This window comes from Sinocyclocheilus rhinocerous, unplaced genomic scaffold (assembly GCF_001515625.1).
Source record: "Sinocyclocheilus rhinocerous isolate Xijiao unplaced genomic scaffold, SAMN03320098_v1.1 scaffold17, whole genome shotgun sequence".
NCBI lineage: Eukaryota > Metazoa > Chordata > Actinopteri > Cypriniformes > Cyprinidae > Sinocyclocheilus > Sinocyclocheilus rhinocerous.
In genome coordinates, this window is record NW_015634017.1 from 73,842 (window position 1) to 82,630 (window position 8,789).

Here is an 8,789-nt window from a genome sequence, read left to right on the forward strand (position 1 = left end):
TTATTTCTCTGCATTTAAACATTCTTTGAAACATTTGGGATAATGTAAGTACACAAGTCAGCAAAATATATAACACTGTTCTAGTGGTTTTTGGATATTTTAATAAAAAAATCTTACATATTGTGCCTTTAAGCACTGGGTTGCAGCGGCAGGCCTTCAACGAGCCTGGCCGCGCCCCAGATCTCACCGCAGCAAAGCCTCACTCGCTTCCCGCTTCGGCTCAACCTTTCACCGCGGCTCTTCCGGCCACAGTATCGTATGCAGCCGGGCCTCCAGCTCTTGTAGCACACGTTAGCGCGAGGCTGCCTCCGCTAGCGGTGCAGGCCATGTTGCAAATTAATTATTAGATAAAGTCGCAAAAAGGCAGGTCGTTTGTTGCTAAAAGTTGTTAAACGACGTTGTGACATAAAAGGATGTTGATGTCATTTTGTAACCATGACGCAAAAAAAAAAAACTGTGTAAAATACACAATGAAATTACTCGGATTTTCTGAATTAATTTTCACTAGCATTTTTACCTGTATTTTAAATTACACATTTCACTCAGATAAACTGATGAAAAAGATTGATTTCGAGAAAATAAGTTAAACTATTTACCTAAATGATTAACAATTATAGGCACAAACTAACAACCAAGGTGTATCATAAAGAAACGATTATTATTGAACAAGTGCAACTAGCAACTTAATTCTCATGTGATGTGCGTATTGCTAGGCACCTCTCTCCAAGGGTGCGTCTCAATCAGCTCCCGAGCTCGTGAATCAGTAGATCGTGTACACGAATTCAGTCACCGGTAAGTTCCCTGACTCACTGCATGTTGGGACAGTGATCACTCGAATTCCAGTGACATGATTACGTACAACGTCAACAGACAACATAGTAGAACGTCACCGCATGAATTAATAAACAACAAACAGGGCCAATCTAATTTGTATATTTTTTATTCTCTTTAAACACATCGTTCTGTTACATGTTCTTACAACATTTCAGCCGAATATTAATTATATTACTAATCAAAAATTAAGTTTTGATATATTTACGGTAGGACATTTACAAAATATCTTCATGGAACATGATCTTTACTTAATATCCTAATGATTTTTGGCATAAAAGAAAAATCAATCATTTTGACCCATACAATGTATTTTTGGATATCGCTACAAATATACCTGTGCTACTTATGACTGCTTTTGTGCTCCAGGGTCACATATACTAAAAAACAGTTTGCCTTTTCAAATCTTCTATCGCGTGTCATTTATATTTATCGAGTTGGCTCATGTGGTTTGTTTAGCGCTTCAGAAATGTGGCGTTATTTCCAGTAAGGGAGCATAGTGAGCGCCGATGCTCCCTAGTTTTTGCAGTGCATTGTGGGATTTTTTAGGGCACGAACGTTGAAGTGCACTGGAAGGATTTCGCGATTGAGACAGCCCTTAATTAAAATGGCCAACTCCCTGATCAGTGCCCTTACTACTGAACAAGGGAGCTGACAGAGACGCGCCCCAAGTCTCTAGCTGACGTGCCGCTTGGCTGGCTTTTCAATACTTTCTTGTTTGTGTGGTTAAGAGGAAAATGCATGTCGTTTTAGCATTTTATCACTTTTTAAAAACATGTTAAAAGTTGCTAAATACATTTTTAAATGGCTAAATGTGTTGCTATGTGCTTTGGAAAACAAGTTGCTTGGGTAATTCGAGATGTTGCTAAATCTGCCAACAAAATTGCTAAATTGGCAACACCGCAGGCTACTCGGGCATTTCAGCATTTCCCGTCAAATGTCTCAAACCACTTCCCTGTCCCGTGGCCTACAGCTACAGCAGGCGAAGCAAGCGTGAGGCTGCCTCCGCTCTCAACACAGACCCTCACATCTCTTTCTTTTCCTCCATTTTTTTCTCTTACGCTTCTCTCAGTTTCCCACCTCAAGCCCCAGAGGCCGATATTAAGCGTGAGGCTGGCTCCGCTGGCAATCACGGCCCCTGCTCCTCTCCCTCACAGCTCTCTACTACAGTTCTCTTTTCATTGCAACATCACTTCCCGTCCCACCAAATGCTCCAGTGGCTCACAACATCCGAGCACAGATCCTGGCATTTGCGGACATAGACCCCTCATCTAAGGCCGTCACTAACAATTAATTTGGTAACAGAGTTATCGGTTGATTGTTCTGATAATTAATCTGATAATCACTCGGAAAGTAAACTAATATTAGTGTTTATGTTTTGCTGCAATATAATGATTTTCTAATTTAGAATATTATCAAAGATTGTGTAAATGTATTATATTTTAACTCTGTTCAAATGAATGAAATGACAGCAGCCCCAGGAGGAGTGTGTTTACTCGCAGGTACAAAGACGCTAGTTTCACAACAACAACTCGTGTACGATCGCACTTTACCTTGGAAACCAAGTGCTTTTTTCACTTATGTTTGACTTTGGGAGTTTTACGGGTTATATCAGTGTTTCTCAACCCTGGTCCTGGGCGCCCCCCAACACTGCACATTTTGTATGTCTCCCTTATTTGACACACCTATTTCAGGTCCTGGAGTTTCTTTTAATGAGCTAATGAGTTGAATCAGGTGTGTTTGATTAGGGAGACACACAAAATGTGCAGTGCTGTGGGGCGCCCAGGACCAGGGTTGAGAAACACTGGGTTATATAAAGCACATATCTCTTTGCATTTGTAAATGATTTTGTGTGACATGTGCTGTATGTTGATATGGACTGTAGAGCGAGAGCTTCAACGCACGTGTCTGGGCTGAACCATGAGTTGTTGAGTAAGCAAGAGAATGGAGAAAAGAGGAAACTAATTGCATGTTATTTTTCCTCAATCTACTGAGCTCTTCTGTTTTTAGCACTTCTCGATTTGCAGCTGTGACTTTATGATGGCAAGAAAAGCTTAAACGAGAGTCAGCTTGTAATCATGAATCTTGAGGAGGTGATCGAGTTGCTCAATAATCACGAAAACAGCAGTTTGGTGATTTTGAATCATTAAAACATTTCAAAGCAACTGAAGTTCAAAAGTCACAGAAAACCTGAGCTTGCTAGATTGAGTTATAGTAGTTTACTTTGTACTGACTTTTAGATGAGAGATATAGTAGTTTAAAGGAGACATATTATGCCCCTTTTTACAATATATAAGTCTCTGGTGTCCCCAGAATGTGTCTGTGAAGTTTCAGCTCAAAATACTCCACAGATCATTTATTATAACATAAATGCCTATTTTGAGTGGAAGCAGAAACAAGCTGTTTTTTGTGCCTGTCTCTTTAAATGCAAATGAGCTGCTGCTCCCCGCCCCCTTTTCCAGAATAGAGCTGCCCATTACAGCTCGGACCTGCTAAAAACATCTGTCATTGATCTTATTATCATGTTTATCGCGCTGAAATCATGCGTTTTAAACCATATGAGTTTAAACTTCTGATATACGGTTTTCTAAGAGCACACATCCGAAGCACACGCACAGAAAGCGGCTGTCACAGCATGTGAGTACTAAACTAAGTTCTCATTCACACACAAGTTTAGTTAAAAACACACATGAGTTACAAAAATAGTGGGTTATGTCTGTGAAGGTACTTTAAATGCTTAAAAATGTATTGCTGGCAAAAAACAAGTCATTAAAAGGATAGTGGCAAAGATTGGTAAAGAATTAAAATGACAAGTTATTCGTTTTTGAAGACTGAACTGTGATCCTTAAATAATTAAAAGTCATGTCTTGTCTTCTGTAAATCATGGTAAAAATGTACACACTCTCATGAGAAACTGATAAAGGAAATAAAGTCCTATCTGGATATTTAGAGGAAATTATTCACATGTTCTGAAGTTTGGTTCTGCATTGTTTCACACTCATCGAGATGTAACTTGTGTAAAATACTTCTGTTTGCTTCCTCAATAAAGATACTGAAGTGTGAAGCAATTAAGATAGTAATCTGTTTTTTTAACAGATGTGATGCTGCACTAATAGGATGAATATGTTCATAAACAGCAGAAAACTGAAGTGAGGATTTATTTTTAAAGCATGAGTCATACACGTGTAGTTATTTGTGGACTTGTGTCATGCACAATGACCAATTTACAGCTGTAAGAAGTTCTCCATTTATACTTAATATAACGCAGTCTTCCTTCTCTATTTTATCTTAGCTAATAATTAATAATTAGCTAGTTGCTAAAACATTTTTATTTTTATTTAAACTAATAACTAAATCTGAAAATTAATTTAAAAGAATTTAGACATTAAAAACTAATAAAAATGACAAAAATGCACAACAAAATTAAAATTAAAATGGACAATAAAACTGTATAATTATTAAATAAAAATGAATTCCAAATATTCAAACTAAAATAAAAAATGTTAAAAATAAAGTCATTTGCGTCAACACATCTTGATACATTCAAATAAATAGTCACTTATGTGAACGCATATTGCTAATTATTGCTTTTAATTCACTTAAGTTGATGTTTGTCCACATGTGACTACCCCGGGCTGGACTCCGCTTCGACCACGGTGAAAGCCGATCCGGTGATCCACAGCGTGAAGTTGTTGTATTTCCTCAGCAACCAGCACGGATCAGCTCCAGGCATGACGAAGCAGATATCATCCTCTTTTGGAAGGCCAAACAAAGTAGCTTTGCTTTCACAACGAAACACACAGCGCCTTCACGACATGGCGGCGGCAGCAACAATACTACAGCGAGAATAAAAGTTACGCCTTTTTTCTTTGCGTGAACATTTGGGCGGCGTTATGCAAATCTTCCCACATCGTGACGTAGGTATGTGGGGGCGTGTTAGAACGAGCCGTTTTAGGTAGGTGTGGCTGACTCTTAACTTTTATAAAGAATATCTCTTTGGATTTGAGACTTTAGTCTTTGCAACTTTACAGATCTTCTTTATGCACCAAGAGCTTGTAACACTCCAAAGAGAAAGGAAAACTTGAAATCGCATCATATGACCCCTTTAAAATATAATCTGCATGCACAATAAAGGTTTTAAGATTTGATTTTAGATCTGCATGCACATTGCATAATTAAGGTTTTAATAAAATGTTAATTAATAACAGTAATCATAATAAGCATACTTCCAGTACGTGCCTCAGGGTTACACAGTATCGTCAACCCCTCGGTAATCCTCAGCAAATTTCGACAGTTGGTTGAATCCTATTATGATAGCTGAAATCCAGTCAAATTTGCCATGAACCCCAGGTCAGACATGAAGCTGAGGCTGAAACAGGCTGCTGTTACTATGGAAACAGACTGACAGCTCTGTGCTGATGGAGACCTCGTGTGATGAACTTGAGTAATGACAGAGATCTCAGTCTCATCATTTCAGTACAAACTCAGCTTCTTTATCATGACAAAATGTTCTTACAAACTGCAGTAATCAGTGAGCTTTGTTAATACACTTTCAAACATGCAAGCTTTATAAATATCTTTATGAATTAGCTGTTTTCTCTCTCTAGGCTATATAGACTCACAGCACAGGTCATTTTGTCCCTCATATTTTTGTTTCAGGAATATAAAAATATATATACACTACAGGTGCATCTCAATAAATTAGAATGTCATGGAAAAGTTCATTTATTTCAGTAATTCAACTTGTGAAACTCGTGTATTAAATAAATTCAATGCACACAGACTGAAGTAGTTTAAGTCTTTGGTTCGTTCAATTGTGATGATTTTGGCTCAATTTTGGAGCACTTCATGTTTCCTTCTGCTGACCAGCTTTTTGAAGATGCTGATTTCATTTTCCAGCAGGATTTGGCACCTGCTCACACTGCCAAAAGCACCAAAAGTTGGTTAAATGACCATGGTGTTGGTGTGCTTGACTGGCCAGCAAACTCACCAGACCTGAACCCCATAGAGAATCTATGGGGTATTGTCAAGAGGAAAATGAGAAACAAGAGATCAAAAAATGCAGATGAGCTGAAGGCCGCTGTCAAAGAAACCTGGGCTTCCATACCACCTCAGTAGTGCCACAAACTGATCACCTCCATGCCACGCTGAATTGAGGCAGTAATTAAAGCAAAATGAGCCCCTACCAAGTATTGAGTACATGTACAGTAAATGAACATACTTTCCAGATTGCCAACAATTCACTAAAAATGTTTTTTTTATTGGTCTTATGGAGTATTCTAATTTGTTGAGATAGTGAGTTGGTGGGTTTTTGTTAAATGTGAGCCAAAATCATCACAATTAAAAGAACCAAAGACTTAAACTACTTGTCTGTGTGCATTGGATTTATTTAATACACGAGTTTCACAATTTGAGTTGAATTACTGAAATAAATGAACTTTTCCACGACATTCTAATTTATTTAGATGCACCTGTATGTCATGGCTTTCCATTGAGACGTTGCCGTTGAACAGGAGTGAGCAAATCTATTTAATGCTGTGTTCATAAACATGTAGGCTACACGTGAAGTTCAGACCTTATAGTCACAGCATATATCATCGTTGCACATTTTTATTTGCAGTGGATGCATGTTGAGTGTATATTATGAACTCTGCTGTTATAAAAGCAACCAGGGTGATAAAAAAACAGGGTTGCCAACTTTCTCGCGCTGTCTGGCACTTTTCTCACGCCACACGCTGTCAAAAGATGAAACCGTAATAATAGGAAATTGGTGAAATGGATTTGGTAAAGGTTCCAGTGCGCAATTGTGTTTGCAACCTGGAAAGCGTCAAAAGTTTGTATTTACAGCGTGTTTTTTAGCATTGAGCAATGAACCCTATCATACATCTATTGATTTCACTATTGTCTTGAACACCAGATTGCACAAGTTCGTCAGAAATCACTTGCTGCTAAATGCAAGATTTTTTTCTCCATTGATTATAATGAAACATTGTTGCATATTGCAATGGTTGGGACATTCTAAACGCTTAACGTGGCTTAATGCATTAAGACAGTGTTTTTAAAAGACCAAACTAAGTAAACACATTATTAATAAATAATGCTATGTGCCAAGCAAATGAGCCCAGAATAGCGTTAGAAGAAAACGCTTAAAGGGATAGTTCACCCCAAAATGAAAATTCTGTCATTAATTATTCACGCTTGTGTCGTTCCAAACCCGTAAGACCTTCGTTCATCTTCGGAACACAAGAAAAAACAAAAATAACTTTATTCAACAATTCTTCTCCCTTGCGTCACCGTCTGCCACCATTATCGAGTGTGTCACGACATCAGCATTAGTAAGTGTATTGTCAGCACTTGTTCTCTACCAATATGCTGCTTCCTCTATGAAAGACACTCAAGCGTCTTAAGTCAGGGCATCATGTGACCAGTCACATGACCAATCACACACAAACACAAGAGACACCGGAATCACTCACTGAACTTTTATTGCAAAACAGTGATGAACATTTTGATAGCTTGAAGTACAAAACATGTTATCGAAATAACCAAAACATTTACTGAAGTGCAGTCTTACCATTTTAGAGAAAAAGGCAAAAAATAGAAAATAAAAAGAGGGCAAAACCATCTACAAGTAGATCTTATCCACACTTCCCTGAATTATGTCTGTCTACTGAAAAAAATAAAATCTGAGAGCTTTACTGATGACGCTCTCAAAGGAGGGGAAAATGTTACCCGTCTATTTCCAGGTTCTCAGTCTGAATGGAAAAATAGGTGTAGAAATGTGAAGTAGAAAGTCTTGGTCCGAGTAAGCATCAGCTATTGACTGTGAAACCTGAGATGTGGAAATGTCTCTGTGCTGTCAGTGCTCTTCAGTCAGATCCCGACTCTTCCTCTGAGCTGGCGGGTGTAGAGGCGGCTTCTTCATCATCATCAGAAGCCTGTGACGGATAAAGCAGGTTAAATGATGCACATCTAAATAACTCCATTAAAGCTGAGAGGAAACGCGTCAGTCGCACACCTTGCGTTTGCTGCCTCTGTCGTGATCAGATTCAGACGAGCTCTCCTCGCTGGAGATGAACTCTTTACTCTTAAAGCTCTCGTTTCCACCTTCCTTTGTCTCCTTTTCTCCTCCACTCTTCTTCTTAGCTTCCACCTTCCCTCCTTTCTTCTTCTTTTCTCTGAAAGCACAAGCAATGACTGTGTCAACAAAAAGCAGGGCTGCATGTAACGTTCAAAAAAAAGAAAAAAAAAAGGATGCATTATATGGATCAAAAGTGACAATTGTTACAAAAGATTTCTATTTCAAATAAATGCTGTTCTTTTGAACTTGCTATTCATCAAAGAATCCTGAACAATAAAATATATCAGTTTCCACAAAAATATTGGGCAGCACAACTGTTTTTAACATTGATAATAATCAGAAATGTAATGAATAATTTTCTGCAATTAATTCAGTTTAGTCTGCTTATACATACAGACCCAGGTTCAGTTGTGGATGAGCTTTATATTTGTTAAAAAAAAGGAAGTAGAAAAGGAATGCATGTTTTAATGTGTCTTATGGCCATGTCACTGCCTGCAATATTTTCATACAGAATTGTAATTGGCTTTTACTAAAACCGAATCATTGGTTATGGATGGAAAGTCACTTTTCCCCGGTTTCACAGACAAGGCTTAAGCCTAGTCCCAGACTAAAATGTGAAAGAACTGATAGAAACTTGCACTGACTGATCTTAAAATATATCAGTGCCTTTGTTTTTTCTCAAAAAGCACACCAGTAATGTTTTTTTCTAAGACACGTTTATAAAAATGACTTAAATGTCCTAATTGAACTAATGGTCGACCGATATATCGGCCGATATTTGGCATTTTTCAAATATTGGCATTGGCCGATAAGTTTATCTGTTTGGCCGATGCGTTCGAGGCGGGAATTTTTTCTTGACGGCGCTGACAGCGGGCGC

General features: G+C 38.2%; 1 protein-coding gene across 1 annotated transcript in view; it reads right to left on the bottom strand.

The window, feature by feature from the left end:
• Positions 1-7,299: 7,299 nt before the first annotated feature.
• The window catches only part of LOC107745089 (FACT complex subunit SSRP1-like), a 19,375-nt gene continuing 17,885 nt past the window's right edge, over positions 7,300-8,789 (bottom strand). The window contains exons 14-15 of the mRNA XM_016558920.1: positions 7,850-8,049; positions 7,300-7,769 (exon numbers count right to left, since the gene is read on the bottom strand). Coding sequence (XP_016414406.1) covers positions 7,701-7,769; positions 7,850-8,049 — 269 coding nt within the window. The 3' untranslated portion in view covers positions 7,300-7,700. The remainder of the gene's footprint in view (positions 7,770-7,849; positions 8,050-8,789) is intronic.